Here is a 17,364-nt window from a genome sequence, read left to right as displayed (position 1 = left end):
TTCGACTAGTGGCAATCGATGTATAGTTACTGTGAAGCTTCTCTAAAAAGCAATTCTTCTTTCGATAATATTTCGCCATGTAAACTGCACGTATGGCTTAGAACGTATGTTGGTAAAACATATAACATATGCGCAGAAATCTGCAGCGTAGAAAATTAAAGGGGAAAATTTTCTTCGTAAAATTGCCAATATTTAACCTGTTATAACTTCGTAACAAGAAAACATACAACGATCATTCTGGGCTCGTTTTCGAGCGTAGAACCTCTATTTTCGCAATTTTTTCTCGTTTCGAAAATTTTACAAATTAGACCGATTCTACGAGCATCGAACAATTTTTCTGAAGACTGAAATCACCAGAGATTCGAAAATTACGACGGAGGATGATGCAGGAACCTCTGTGCGAAAAATTAACTGAAAATCCTGAGAGTAGAGGCTTGGCACTTTAAAACGACCCTAACATGATCGTTGCGCATATATATATATTTTTTTACAGTGACTGAAATCACCAGAGATTCGAAAATTACGACGGAGGATGATGCAGGAACCTCTGTGCGAAAAATTAACTGAGAATCCTGAGAGTAGAGGCTTGGCACTTTAAAACGACCCTAACATGATCGTTGCGCGTATATATATATATTTTTTCTTTTGTTACAAAATTATAACAGTTTAAATATTGACAACTTTTCGGCGTAAATTGGACGTTACTTTAATTTCGCACGGCAGTTTATATTCATACAACCAACGGCTACGGCTATTCATATTTCACAAATTATAATTTTCACGTTCAGCTTCACGCTGTAAAAGCGCTACATCGCATTGCAACTTTCTAACATATTCTGCATATGTTATCGAAGCGGCAAAATTTCTACGTATTTGGATGGTCGCCTGATTCTAGGTGCTGGTTCCCACGTACTTAAAGTTTGAAAGTTCAAAATTTAGAAGTTGTAAAATCCAAGGATCAAACAAGAGAACGATAAAATCTTAAAGTTTGGTAAAATGCTAATTCTCGGTGAATTACGATTTAACGCGATATAAGAATGTTGATCCGGTGAAATAAATATTTCTTACTCGAGCGAATAAAACGAGAAACGAAAACTATCTAATTACTTTGCGGATCCTTAAGCACCGGAGCCAAAGCTGCTGCGAGACATCGTGTGTAATGTTACTATGTTCTACACAGTCGTTAGAAAAGTCGTTGCAGAACCAACGTCCGGATCTAATCTAAAATTGACGACGCAATAGCAACTGTATGATACGTTATCGCTCTAACCGGAATTTTGAGTCATATTTTATTTATCGATACGATGATCGATATAATTGATTTATAAGCTGAAATTTTCTTTGCCGCAAGACCGCGACTTTAGCATTCCTTAAGCGTTAGAAGATTTTCAATAAAATAGAAAGTTCCTTTAGTATTCTTCGAAATGAAGAAATATCGGTAGAGAGAAATCCGATCGCAGATACCTGCAATTGCTATAAATGGAAAACAAGCAGCGTTTCTATCGTACATTAAATACCGATTCATCTTATTTAAACGAATGTGTCATTGTTAAATTACAGCGAATACGAGGATGACACACTTGGATAAAACCAGATGAAATATTAATAAGGGAGATTTATGATCCGCGTAGATATAACGATCTTGGCTTAAAATAACTGTATCCAGGTGTGCAACTACGCGACTTTACGTCACGCGGTCGGACTGTGAACCGCCGTTACTACTTAGAACCACATGGCCGAGTCAAACGAAACCTCTACCACTTACTCGTTCTCTAAATAAAGCGTATTCTAACCAGAATGAAACGAAAATTACAAATTACAAATGTAATCCATCTCGACCGTGTTTATCGATGTTTTTGTGAATTCCTGTTGTTTGCAAGCCAAATTCGCGTTTCGATAGAAAACAGAATTTTACGTAAATACACAACGATTATGTACAAGTACCCATCGAATGAACTCTATTTTATAATTTAAGGATATAATTTAACATCGGCAATTTCATGCGCTGTAACCCAATAACAATATCGATGATAATAACTACGTAATCTTTAATGTAGAAAATGTTTCATCATCCTCGAGAAACGAATCAAGAACGACACCTAGTGACAAGACCGCTTCAATCTCGGTAAGAAATCATAATTACCGTGACCATAGACGCTTTAAGTATTATAACACAGGAGTAAATTGAAGGTTGACGTTAAGGGATGTCGGCGATTCGTTATTACCGTTAACGATGATGAATTTTTGTAACTCGTGGTCCGAATAAATAACACGGCAACACCTTTAATCTTACAAACGTTGATAGTCACGGTTTTCCTTATTTATCGCGCTTGATTAAAGGATAGGTCCATCGACAAAAGTTTACGAAGCTAGCCATGCTCCTTTCCGTACTTGGTTAATTACAAACTTTCACCGAGTAAGAATTTTTTTACAACAATTATCTTTTATCTCGCTTAACGAAAATGACTAATAACTCGCGTTTAAACTCCATTTACGACAGGAAAAAAAAATGTATGTATAATATTGTTAATTTTGAAAAGTTCTGCGACGGTGTCTCGAAAGACAAAATTAAATAGAAGGGATGCAGCAGGTGCGTCTGTCGAAAGTTACAATTAGTCGAATGGACGTGTTGTATTTCTGGAAATTTTCAAACGACCTCGAAGAAGAAGAAGATAATTCTATAAAACTTCCTCTTCCCCAATACGAGCTATATTTCATTTTGTATATTCGTATGACATTTTTCTTTTTTATTTAACTACGTTTATTAACTCGCTCAACTCGCATTAAGATATTCCTCGGTAATTTTTACCATTCTATGTTCCGTATCTTTTTCACTTTTGTCTGCGTATGTGTGTGTGTGAGCGTGTGGTAGCAACGACTTTCCATCTCGTTCGCGAAAAGCAAATTTTTCGAATTAATCATTTCGAGGAACTTCTTGTTCCTTGTGCCGCATTCTTAGACGTAACGCTAATGGGTTTGAGGAATTAATTCTAGCGAGATTTGATTTGTATTTCTCAGGTAGGAAACTGCGAAAATAGCCTCGACCAACACGTACGATTTAATTTGGTGTTCGGGGAATGTGTGTTTCATAGTTTCATCAAGGATGACACGCGTCATACAGATTTTCCTTTATTACGCTCAGTTTAAGAGCGACGATAGACCTACTCTGTTCGCGTAATTAAATTTCATCCCGTTCGTGCGTTATAGCTTCAGCGAATTTGTACCATATTTTAATTGGAATACATCCGAGCGGAATTCGTATGAGATTTACAAAAATTTTCCTTGTCGACAATAATCTCTTCTATTAGTATTTACCGTCGGTATCGTTAAACGCGCATTCTATCGGCAAATTTCTGTTCTTTTTGCAATTTTTTGTAACAGGTCGTTGTATTTGGAAAAAGAGAAGACGAATACGATGATATTTTTTAGTTCGTGTTAAGAAATTCCACGCCCACGCACGCGCATAATGCTATTTTATTAACAATCCCTTGAACTACAGTCCAGTAAAGTAATTGCTAAACGTTCCTTGTATCAAACATTAACTTTGAAAACAATCATCCTAATAGACTTATCCGATAATAGCTCTACTTTAAAAGTAACTTCACGCATCTTCGCAAGCATTTCCTGCACGTAACTTTCCCACTTCCTCGGTGTGCTGCACCGTACTGCTCATAAAATTTCAATTCAACGAACTTGCAACTTTCCACCAAATAAATGCATCGTTATCTGCTAATCAAATTTTTCCAAGCATACTCTATCTATAAATCTTATTCGAAGCGAAGGAGAATCTTGAAACATTTAGTCGATTTAATGTGGAAATAACCCGATTTACTCGATCTGTTTGCACTGTTCAGTCGATCTTTGAATCTGCTCTTTTGAAACTTTTGGAGTATAAAATAATTGCGTGATATTCTGTAATACGAGGAACACGTTACGAGATTATATAAAGTATGAAACGAATTATGGATCAAAATTCATTAACATCTACGTTAAATAGCTAAAGCAGAAACGCGTATGAAAGTTTAATATTCGCATCTTTGAACTTCCAAAATTCCTGACGTGTGTAAATTCGAGTGATATTTCCTGTATATTTCCGTACAAATATCTATCTTCGTGTACGATCATTGAAGACCTTTAATCAGGAACGAATGCTTCAATTTTAATGAAACACTGCTTATACTCGTCCATGCCCTACCTACCATCGCTTCACGCTTCTATAACGCAGGAAATTCTTGTTTCTATTCAATCCAAGACGTTTCATCGTACAAAAATGGTGCTTGAAACCAGAGAATTAAACGTTTAAACAATACCGAGAATAACGAAACGATTTTATAATTTTAAGTATTTTAAAACAAGAAATATTTCTTAGAGCAAAGAAATTATTGAATTTCCTTAAACACATATATCAACCTCTCTCTTCTTGTTTAACCTTTTCACCAGAAATTACATAAATGAGAAGGAAGGCCAAACGGTCGTTTTATTTTAACGTGAAATAACATATATTCCGGACTACTGGTACAAGCTGTAGTACGTACACGTGCACTTTTTGTTTACTGTTTCTTACTATACTTTTATTTTATTCTATAGAACGCAACAAGAGTTTGCCGTAAGCTCCTAAAAATTTCGCGCTTAATTAAAATGTTGAATCACCGGTAGCTCTTACGAGATAATCTTCGCGCGACTTAAACTTAACTAAACTCAAGACTAACGCATCCATCGTGTACGTCTGCGATGCAAGGAGTAGCGTGATACAGGCGCGAACATGGGACGTAGGATAAAATCAGGAAATTTCAAAAATACATCTTGCACGATAATCCAAAAATAAACATTCGCCTGCGTATACGAAAAATGATCCCTTAACGTAATTCGTTCGTCGATTAACGTATTAACGCATAATCCATAAAATCAGTCCAATTGTATCGCGCATTTATTATCTTCTTTTATGCATTGCATCGACTCGCGAAATATTTGATTTCCCCTATTGGAGTAACAGGGTTACCACGTAATTTGGAATACACGAATCCGTAATTCTTACGTACGTATACACACGGCGGTAGTGGCTGATCCCGGAGGAAAGAACATCCCTATCCGCCAACGCAGGTGCGCGCTTCGAAGGCGCGCGGTGAGTTAACCCCTCCACCATGCACCACCATGCTCCACCGTGATGCCACACACCGTGTATAAAAGCCCTCATCGTACGACCTGCTGGCTTCGAGTTAACTTGGCGAGCTGTTCGATCGGGATCTTGCACGGATCAAACATTCGGTCATTTTGGTGAACCTGTGCGAGCGGACCGTTTTCTTGGAAGCACGTTTCCCGTTTCCGAATCGAAGGTGAAAAGACTGGCAATACATACATATACATGAGTAACAAAAGGGGTGATAAACAGGGAATCGGTTTGGGAAAAGTTGCTTTTCTTTCGATCGAGGAGGGACGCAGTGGAAAAGTGGTACAAGTGTAGTTTTTGTTTTCTTTTTTAAGAATCGAGATAAGTACGGGAAACGATAAATAATATCCGTTTCGTTATACGCTTCCAAACACTTATCGCGACATATAGTAACATGTTTATCGTACGGTAAAGAATATGGATTTTTTGTATCGGAGTTCAGTTGTATTCTCAGTTTTCTGAAAATTTAAATTCAAGATTTTGTCATTCGTGTCGCATTTTCTTCTTTTGCTTTCGCTTACGTTTGAACGAGCTTCGAATCAAACGCGATACAAACAAGTGCTTGATTATTTAAATAATTTCCATCTTTTGCGTTTTCCAAGCGGAGAGAGTTAATTTCGGAGAGTGAGAAACGAAGGAATTGGAAGAAAAGTGACGAATAGAAAATCTCGCGAACCGATAGCAATGTGCATCATAAGTTTTATTTATATTTAATTAAATTCGTTGATTTTTTTTTAATTAAATTCGCCGAATTGTTCCTCCAAAGTTAATTTTAAATTTTTATCAGATATAACCGACAAATTGTTATTAATATTTTACACCTTGTTTTAACGCGGACGATTTTAATCAAAAAAATTTTACTAAATTAATTAAAAATTTTCCTCCCCTTTACGTATTAAACAATTTTAAGCTTTCATTGTTTTCGCTCATCTTTTCTTTTTGCCTTCGAATCAGGTTACACGAAATGGTTTTTTCTAAATTGAAAATATGTATATAACTTCTATTATGCACATAAGATGACATTTGTCGTTGCTCGAAATGCATAGAATAATTTCTATTATTTTTCAATTTACACGAAATGATGAACGAACAAACAACAAAAGCGAATCAAGCGAAAATTTCTGCACACTTATCGTGGATCGTTATACACGTTCGAAAATATACGGCACGATTCATAGTATCTTGAGATTCTTCATATATACATTATAAATCTACATAACATTTAATTACCTGTTTCTTTATCGTTAATGTAGAACACCACTGGTCACATGGCGATCGGTTCCGAAAACTCAGTGGCGGTTCTTATACGCACCTTCATGATAATCTTTTGTTTCGCGGGCTATGCAGCAGGTATGTATAAACCTCTATATCTATCAAATTTTTCGACCCTATATTCGTTCGTAGTTAATACTATAGCAATATAATATATAGCAATAATATAGTTAATATTCATTGTCTAAAATTATCAGACGTTCAATTTGATTCCTTAATATTGTCTTATTCCTTGGGGAATAAGTTACTACCGGCGAGATGACGCAGGACAGATGGAAGGCTTGAACAAAAGATCAGAGTCCTTATTACCGGCTATTTTTCGTTCAAGCAATTAAACATTTTTTTTTTTTTTTTGTTATATCAGAAAAAACATATTGCAGAAGAACACAATCGAGGATAGGTACCTTTTATTTTAATCGAGTTCGAAACATCGGATGTTTACGTGTATACGAACAAGCAGCATATCGAAATTTGAACACAAGTTCGACTGTTTCGAAAGTATCGTTGATTTTTCATATTTTTTAAATCCACGTTTCGTTATTACGTACTTGTTTTTGTAGCTTCTCTCTGATGTTGGTAATCGTAAGATAAATGCCATTGTATTTAAAAATACGTATAACTGCAAATTGTTTTAATATATTAGAAGCGTTTTCTTATGACGGCGCTTAAGAAAGTGACAGAACACATGGAACAGAAGTAGATATATAACAGAAAACATAGTTATATCGTATTATAGTAATCCAAGGAATTAAGTTTATAAATTGTCAAGTGTATTTTTAACGCTGTGCCTTATTATTTTAAAAGCCATGCTGTATTGCGTTTTAAACATATCAAAATCAAAGCTGATCTTTGTTGAGCATCGTCGCGAGACACAATGGCGTTGAAATTTTAGATTAAATGACGCTGTCGAAAAATGTTGCAAATTTTCTATTGGCAATGACCGTTTAAAGCTTTTAATTATTTGCGTACAACATTTTAAGAAATTTATTACATTTCGAGATTGACTTTAGGAATATGTCAATATCTAGGAATGTTTGAAATGCTTGATACAATTATCTTTTAAATTATTAATTTTACAGAAAACGCATACTTTCGTATGACTCGTGTGGTAGAAACGGAAACTGAAACATTTTCAATTTGAGCAAATGTCAATAACGTATTTTACTTCGTCACCCGAAACAAAGTATAATTTTGAATATCGCCTGTAAACGATTAGTGCAATTTATTCAGTTTATTACAAGAGTAACACAGGAGTAAGTAATAACGATTCGAGTTTATTGCACTTCACTGTTTCGTTGCTGTGATAAAACAATCAGAGAAGCTTCCTAACGGTCAGAGACTGTCGTGAACAAATTTTGACGTAATCGACAACTCTTGTATAGCGAACTATTCTATGTCGCGAATCAATTGATCGCTCGTGATCATTAAGAGTCGCTTCGTCATTTTGAAATGTCACTCCTTTTCAAAGCTAAAGGACTTAAGATCGTAGGTACACGCCTTCTGGCTTTTGTTAACGCGCTCCAAAATGTTCCGTGTAGCGACGAAGAAAACCTGTATATCTTTACCGTGCGTTAAAAATTTGTTCAAAGTCTGTAGAATGTTTACAACAACGAAATATTTTATTTAAACGATAGTTGGTACATCGCAAAGATCTTTGCGATGAAATTGCAAAGATCGCACGGTGTGACATGATAAAAAAAACTTTATCTAGTACTCGCCAACATTATATCGAAATGAAACATTCAACAGAAAAAGTTCTCGCAATTAATCCTATTTCCGACGTAGGAAGTAATTACAAGAACGAAAGGCACACCCCAGTCTTGCCTTTCCTCTGGTATAAGCTTATTAAACACGCCATGGATTGCACAAGTTTTACCAAAAAATTATGAAAACGAACTAACACTTTGATCCACGAAGAAAAAACAAGATGTACAAATGAAAAAGTTATACGATTCTCGATCTTCTCTCAAGCGGTTTTTCTAGTCTTTGATTCTTCGATTAAACACATCGTTTGTCTTCGATTTTCAAGAATATGTTTATCCGATACCGTCCGCCTACAATAATAAGAGTCACGTTTCAAATCAATTAACAAAGTTTTATTCGTGCTTAGCAAAATGCGTTATTCGTAATACCATAGCTACAGCATTTGCATAAAGGAAGGACGTTTTAATTAACGAGGTCATAAATTCGTTTGTTACAGTGTGAAATGTAATTTCCTATCTACGAGTGATAGTACGGTAAGAGTTTTAACTATACGTCGAACGCGATAAACAAATCATTCTGAGAATATGCCAGCTTGATAAATAACGAAACAAGAATTATACTAAGAAATAAAAACGTAATGCAAGACATGCCTGGAATATTTAAAAATGTAGGTCAGTTTATATTCCACATTCGCGAATGTTTTATATCTATAAACGAAAAGAGACGCATATGACAAAATTGGACTCTCGCAGAGATAATGATGTTCCTCTGTGCGATAACATAATTTCTTTGCGAATATCGGTAACGATTTTTTTTCCTCCAATTTTTTATTTTCATTTTTCAAATTTATTTATGCTCAACACGTTGCCAAAAATCTCGTATATATTACAGAACACTCGTAAATAGAATTACAAACTTCATAATAATGACCTATTTTCAGGATAACGCTCGTAGATCATCCAAAATCCTGACGATGAATGAAGTTGTGAAATACGTTAGCTGTTCGTTGTTCTATTTTCTATTTTATATTCATATTTGGCTCGACGTAGAAATTATTTGAGACGAAGAATCACACGTTTTCTGCGTTTATAAATCTACGTTTAATCATGGTATTGATTCACGTGAGAACAAACTGAAATTTTTTAATTGAGGTTATTGATTTACGCACGCGACAAATAAACTGTTTACATTCTACGAGTTAAACAAGAGGATTTTTCAATCACGTACAATTACGATTGTAACGTTTACTACGTATGTTTTACACGATATTCGTCGCTTATTATACGGGTCTTTAAGAAGCTGCCACATTTTTCTGTAAAGCAACAAATTTAATTTGTAGATTTTACCGTTCGATATTTAATATCACAAGGATTAATTAATTGACTTAATGAATGCACCTTTGTAGTTGGTGATAATACAGGTTCGTACTTTTAACAATTCAATATTGAACTACATATTTCAGTAAGTACGAACTACAATTTTGATTACACGTTATTAAAATAATTTAGCGGGACTTCTTCAACTTTTATCTGAAAATTCCAGTTCAATTTACATTGGAATTATTATATGGCTTGTTATTCGTCTTTTAAAATCATTCCTTGCCACTACGTTTAATTATACTTCCGTTGTAATTAATTTGCTTGGCAACTGAGATGGTTTTCCTTTTTTCAACTTTGTTTCTTCGCGAGTTCCTAGAATTTACCACCGAAATACAATGGAGATTAAACCTAAGTTAGTCGATAATTAAGTTCGGAGCTACCCGGATAAATCGTGGTTATTAATGCGAAGTACGTTCTCCCACTCGTTTGCATCAGTCAGTCGTATATTACGGTATGTTAAATATGGAACACCGCACAAAAAATACGTCCAATTTTGATGATCAAAGAATCATAACCAGTGAACAATTCATAGAGAGTTTGATGAAATGTCCGTGCTTCTGGCTAACGATTAGTATAAAATGATGTAGCTGGAAAATATTTTAGCACAAATAACGAAACGAAGAAAGCAACTTCGAGATACTCGGGGGAAATTGAACGTAAATTTTTGAAGCGTAAATCGACACCTCGTTACGACAATTGTTTACAGACAACCGATGCTTACGTTGATGAGTAAAGGTCGATTATCAGCATACGCTAATAATAAAACAGACTTTTGTCAAGTATATTTCTATTTTATTTTCTTTTTTGTTTCTTTTTTTTTTAGTAATGTAGGATTGAGTGCTTTGCTTAAAATTTCTTCTTTATAAAAAAAAAAAAGAAAATAACAGGAAATGTAATTCTTATCGTACTTGTAGTCCGTAAATATTACCATCGTAATTCGGAAAAAAATCTAGGATTTTGTACTGTGAGCTTGTTTCAATATCGAAAAACATAAATAACGAAAATGAATGCGGGACGCTTTGTACAAGTTTCTGAATATTATTTAATCGTGATTGAAAGTTCCAGTCGAGAGAAAGAGACTGTTATTAAATGCAAAACGCACGTACAAGAGAAAGGATGGCTTAAGAAGATCTGACACGAACAATAATAACAAAGTTGGTGCAACTTCGATAATGGGATCATCTGTAGTTTAGCGATCCTTGTTTCCATCGGGCCGCGTTAAATTTTAATTATATATAGAGAAAATCCGCATTTACAGGTTATAAGATTAACAACTTCACGCGTTCCAACAGTTTCGTGGTGGTAACCTGTTGCAGCTAATCCTCGGGAGCCGAGGTTTTGTTGCCTCGCGAGTTTGTTGATCGATATTCCAGTAGATACCTGATACTTTGCGGAATGAAATAAGAAGAACTGTTGGACATAATCTTCTATAATTTAAAATTGTTCACCGATTAACCAGTTACGTGTTTTTTACGCTCACACTCGTCACGAAGAAATGGAAATATTTTGTTACGACGAGCCTTGTCGGTAATAAAATTAAAAAATAAAACAGTCATTTCGTTGCAACTTAATTCTACGTTATAACAGCCACACATACTCTATGTTTGACGAGTATACTCGTCATCGCTTGTTATTTGCGACACATTTAGTTTTCAACAGCCAACTGATTAAAAGATTAAATCTTGACTTTTCAATTGTTTTCGATTATCGTACAAGATTCCCTATGCGTTGCAACGAACAATATACATTTTTAAAAAATGAATCCCTCTTTAGTCCTTTGAAGTAGCAACATGGCTTTTCGCATTCGTCCAACAAACTTTTACGTAGGTATCTCTCAACTCATGCGAAATCCATTTATCCATCCCCTATTACTTTCCTATTTGTTTCAAGTGTTTTTCTGTTGGATTATTTCCAGTAATATCTCTTGAAAATTTATTACCGGTAGTATTTTCGTGCCCATTTTCCAATGGAGAACCGCGAGTTCAATTTCACGAATTAACGTTTAACTACGTCTTAACATATACGTAACGCCCTTCGATAAGATTTGCGCAAATAACTATATGAAATATGAAATACAAAATATATCAGAACAGTGCGTAGAAAACGCGTCACGTTAACATTTAGGATTGCCAGTACTTTTAAATATATTACCTGTGAATATGGTGTTTAAATTGCTTGCGTGGTAGATTAATGCAAAGTCGATGGTAGAGTCGTAGGACGCTGTAGTCGCGTGTAATACGGATAACGACCGACATAATCTGAACACCGAAAAGCGATATTCCCTTAATTTTGAAATATACTTTGAAGACGTGGTCGAATGTTAAAACTTGTTAAACAAAATTGAAACAACGTATCAACGAAATCTTTGAAAAGTTTGCAGAATACACCTGGTAAACTGGTTTTAGCACAGAGCGAAACCAGGCTGGTTGATCTTTCTTTTGCAATATGTCCTGTGCGTTCTAATATCTTTTTACATGTCCGGCGAATATCTTTGATAGAATAAAGGGAATGTATCGTTTCTGCCTGAGAGAGATGTACATCCCCGGTGCAAAGAAGGTAAGAAAGTGCACGAGAAAGAAAAGAAACGACGATGATCCGTTTGTGAACGGTGAAACGTGAAAACCAATTGCTGCCTTTGTCAGCTGGCCGATGCAACTAGATATGGAAATGGATGTTATCATTCGCGACCTTCTTCTGCACATGTATTCGAATTACACATTGTGTCAGTTCAATGTATTTCGTATAATATCGAGTTCAATCCCTATGTCTCATGTAGGTACATATGTGTTTCATTAGATCGGTATTGGTATGTCAATTAGATATTCTGGACTTGATTCGTTACTCGTTGAATATGTTATCGTTTAAAAATCAGCAATCAAATTGTCGTGGAGATTATGAATTTTTTAACCGATTCGATATTTTTGAGTAAATATTAAATCTCAATAGGTGCGTGAATTGAAATAGAATTTCTTCTTTCGTTCTTCTGTTTTATTATCGGCCTTTTGTTTCTAATACTATTATTTCTAATCTGTTCTAATACTTTTTAATATAATTATAGTACTCTCGTAATTTTCAAGTAAAATTTAGATTCAAAAATAGAGATCTGCTATCTATAGTAGATACGGTTTTTTAATTTATTGACGTTCAATCGTAAACTATTTTTGACTGAATTTCTTCATTTTTATGGAAAAATGTTTTGAGGGAAAGAGATATAAAAAATAAATGCTTGCTGGAAAATGAAGCCAGAGTATTTACAGCAGTTAAAATTTTTACACACGACACCCGAATTTGTGTCCGAATATAATCGAGAGATAATGCCAAATATTCGACCCGTGTTCTTTTCGAAATGCACAAGTTGGGCCATGATCGTTGTTTTTATTAATGTAAAATTATTTGATCTTAATTAAAATTCGTAATATTAGAAATACCAACTTGATAAAATAGTACGTATCCATCGTACTGAACGCAATAGTCGGCAACACGCGTTTAAAATAATAAAACAGAGGTTCGTTAAAGGCACACTAGAGACATATACTAGAGGACGTTTTGTTACCATTGGGAAATTGTTATTATACGCGGAACTTTTACGATATTATCTTCTGTAGGCTATGAATAACGAATTTATCATTCAAAAATGTTGGATGAATTTAAACGCGTTTCAATTTGTTATGATACTACTGTGATTTATACTAATATAAAAGGAAAAGTACACGATTTCCTAAGGTTTCGAGTGGACGTTCTTACGATTTACGTTGAAAGTCTGCATCATCAAGTACTTTTCTTACAGGTTGCCGTTTTATTAAAATTGATATTTAAGAATTACTTTTAGTACATTTACTTGCAGTTCTACTTGGTGTTTAAACTATTTAGTCCTTTGTAACCTCACCTTTTCATCCTTTCGGGAATTGCGCGATGGAAATACCTGCGATGAAAGTTGAAACGAATGTAGGTTATTGTGAAGAAGAAAGAAAGAAGAAAATTCTTTTCTATGCGTAAAATGCTTTTCGCCTCGTGTGCTTAATAAGGAACGATGTTGAATTAATTAGTTTTTTATGCTACATCTTTGTATAGTTACTTCATCGTCAAATTCTGGTAACCAGTTACCTCATCATAATTATTTTCTTATAAATACCACGCTGGTACGTTCTTATTTCTCTTTTTTCATTCTTTTTCCGTGCTCTTTTTTCGCGATAAATGCTTAAGGGCAACGTGATATTATAATCTTTTATTAATTACCTAACGAGAACCAAGTATCGCTTCATACGATACGTTATTATACACGGGCCATTAATTATCTCATTAATACCTGCAAGTTATAAATCGAAATCAAAGAGTTCCATCAAAGTATACGCAGAAAGATGAAATATTATGCACGCAGCGATTTTATTGGTATTTAAGAATATAGATTCATTCGCATGTCACATTTTCAATAGGGTCGAATCATATCTCTGAGGCTTTTCATTTCCGTACATATAGAAGCTACTCAGACGCGCTGTTGAATTTTTAATTAACCCAGTTCATCCTGTAGATACCATCACTGCACTCGCGCTATTCTAACGTTAATTTAGAATATCCTAATGAGATCGAGCCGCCCACCTAAGATTATCGTTCAGAATGAAATACAAGATAAAGATTATCTTATTATATCGTATATCGTATCGTACATTTATTACACGTACGCAATATATACGCATAGTTAACTGGTTTCCATAAATTTCATCGAAACTACTTGTATTCCTTTTGCACCTGCTTCATCCATCTGACGAATAACTAATCGATTCTATGCAATTAACGAATTCTTTACGCGTTTGTTGCGTTTTTAAATATATCTTATTATTGCGTGTATTTATATTTATATGTATCTTTAACTTCGAATAGGAAATACGCCGTCAAAGAATTCTTCAATTTCGAAAAAATTCTTTTTGAGATATAGAGGTGTCTTTAATAATGCATTTTCTTTCGAGCCAATGTTTAAGCGATTTCCGAGGTATAGAGTTTCGAAAAGCGAGATCGAAATACAGAGAACCTTGTATGAAGGAAACTCACTTTTTGGCCCCGAAAACGACACATGACTTTCTCAGTTTAACAAACAATGGCGTTTCAGGAACTTGATATAAAAACTTAATCTACGGATATAAGCATAATCAAAAGACGCTCTGCATCATAAATTAATCATAAAATATTTGTTACAGGATCTTGTTTAGAGTATGGACATTCGTGTTGGGGAGGTATGTCTTCGCTCATCTTTATTTAATTACAAGGACATTTTCATTAGAATAAGTCTTCGCTAGTCTTTTGATATTTCTGACAATATACGAATTTACGAAGTAGCATCACGATTTCGTTCCATAGAAACCGTATTTTACACAAATTCATCAGACAGATGAATAAAATTTACATTTCAATTTAGGAAGTAAACGAGCTTCCTTCTGCGTTCTTAATACAACGATTTCCACGAAGTAAAATATGTATACCTTTTTATAACGCCGTTTATTGTCTAAAGTGATAAAAACCTTTTGTCTGTATCACGATAGTAGTTTAGATGTCTACGATATTTTATTAAGTATTTATCGATTTTAACTAAATATTAATTTAATATACTGCTGAACGTATTGCCACGCTAATTTCCTTTTTTCGTGATTACAGGTCATGGGAAACGAAGCGGAGGGCATAGCAATGCATATTTAGTACCGTCAAAAATATCGAACGAGATACAACAGGAGATACCGTCGCTTACGAAAGAACAATTCATACTTTCCCGTTTGATTGATCGACCATCGGTACCTAATAAATACAAAGCAAGATGGGACAGACTTCTCAAACTAAAAACTAGTTTTCCAGAGAGTTGGGACGGTGATGCGTTTAACGCGCAACTTATTAGCGATGAACCCAGTCGGTAAGGAAAATATACGTAAAGGTAGACATATAACTGTAACGATTTAGTACACGAAGAAGAGAACTGGTACTTTGATTCTTAACTTCCAAATGACAGTTTTGAATCATAAGTGGCTTATGATATTTTGAGTCCAGTTACTATAAATTTTCAAGCATTTTCTTCTAATTCGGCTAGCTTGTATTTTATGCGATAAATATTGGAGATATTTATCGCTAACGTGATGTACAAATTTTCAACTGGAAGAGATGAAAATAGACAAATAGTTTCATCGAAAATTTCGTTACACTAGTTACTTTCGATATGTTAATCATGATTATGATAATTATAATATACATATAAGTCGTATATTAGTGGTAAGTAGTATAAACTACAATTGTTCGTACGTATGGATTGTAAATACCGATATAAAATATTATAATTTCTTATCTATTACTTGAAAGTTCTTTCGCCTTGATTTATCCGATTGCGTTAACGTTCACAGGGATCGAAATAATAACGAAGACATGAATCTGGGAAAAAGGAAACAAACCAACAACATGCAAGGTATAACTGGAAATACCAACGGCGAAAGGAGGGAAATTCCTGAGATACTATTGATATCGAATAACGAGGACAATCAACATGGTAGTAAACCACAGAACGTAGAGTTGTTCAAGTTTCTGGTGAATTGATTCGCTATCGTGAACCTCTATGATATATAAAATTCTACATAGCTATAACACAAGACTCTACGTATTATTATGCATAATTAATTAGATTATTTTCATTTCCAGAGTGATACAAATGGTGATTTCGAATAAAACAACCGAGCATTACTATAAAATACATATAATGTAAAATAGAAATTGTCATAATCGTATTGTAACTGGACTAATAAGAATATTGTTTAAGCTAATTTATTAGAGATTCTGTTTCTCGAATAAAGATCAAATGACTGTCCTATCTAACTTAACGTATAAACCTTAATTTTATCTTCTAAACGCATATGTAATTAATTCGAATTCTAATCAAAATGCAAGCAAAAATAATTTGTCTATTATTCGATGATAAATTAAATGTCAGAATTTGAATTGCAATTAAATAGGATAAATAAATAATTGTTTTTAGCTTAATTATTTTTGTAATTTTCGTTTAATGTCTGTAAGAAGTAGAAACGTAAATAATAACAAATAAAATAAATGCTGATAATAAATCTGTTTATTTCATAACATTTTTATCTGTGGTCGCTATGAAAATTGAGACAGAATATAAAGAATTCGTAGAAAATGATAAAAATTAAACGAACGAACGATGAAATCTACCATAAATTATGGACATATCGATTAATCGTCCGGAATATATGTATATTATACAACTTGACCGTTACTGCACAGCTGCTTTAGTCGCATTCATTTATCATTATGTTTTTCTCAAAATAATTCAACTCCTTAACCTATGTATACCAATATACATATATTCGTTTTGAAATCAACAAGTTGATATTAATTATGAAACAGTCTAAACACCTTCTGCGACATTCGTGTTAAAATTCTTGATAAATTAATTCACAACAAGTGTTAGGAATAACAGACTGTGGAAAGAGAAGATGAAAGCTGATACCCAATTGTTATAAATAAATCATTTGATATCGGAGTAGCAACGTGTGTAATATACAATGTATAAGGTAGAATAGCGCAGTAATAAATGGTTGAAACAAAATTTACAAAATACAATATGAACATGTATGTATATAACTTCCAAGTCACATAGTATATTATAGAGAGATTTTAAGATTGGAGAGACTTAAGATTCGCATCGCATTAAAATACATTAATAAAATAAACAATCATTTTAAGGAATAACATTTTATTCGTTCTACTTTATGCTTACATATAATTCAATTCGAACGTTAACAATTATATTAAATAATTTAATGTTAAAGCGAAAATCCGCGAATACACGTGGAA

At 33.9% G+C, this 17,364-nt stretch overlaps 1 protein-coding gene across 2 annotated transcripts; it reads left to right on the top strand.

Moving 5' to 3' along the window:
- Positions 1–5,187: 5,187 nt before the first annotated feature.
- Positions 5,188–16,365, top strand: LOC132913859 (uncharacterized). Of its 2 annotated transcripts, none has more exons than XM_060972473.1 (6): positions 5,188–5,333; positions 6,421–6,517; positions 14,715–14,750; positions 15,169–15,418; positions 15,900–16,080; positions 16,192–16,365. In XM_060972473.1, exons 2-6 carry the CDS (start codon positions 6,436–6,438, stop codon positions 16,216–16,218), a joined length of 576 nt encoding a protein of 191 aa, XP_060828456.1. In that variant the 5' UTR covers positions 5,188–5,333; positions 6,421–6,435; the 3' UTR covers positions 16,219–16,365. The 2 variants fall into 2 exon arrangements, with proteins under 2 accessions (XP_060828456.1, XP_060828455.1); XM_060972472.1 differs by lacking the exon at positions 5,188–5,333 and adding an exon at positions 5,340–5,449.
- The last annotated feature ends 999 nt before the right edge of the window (positions 16,366–17,364 follow it).

This window comes from Bombus pascuorum, chromosome 14 (assembly GCF_905332965.1).
Source record: "Bombus pascuorum chromosome 14, iyBomPasc1.1, whole genome shotgun sequence".
Classification (NCBI taxonomy): Eukaryota; Metazoa; Arthropoda; class Insecta; order Hymenoptera; family Apidae; genus Bombus; species Bombus pascuorum.
Note: the sequence above shows the minus strand (reverse complement) of the source record. Positions and strands in the feature narration are given on the sequence as shown.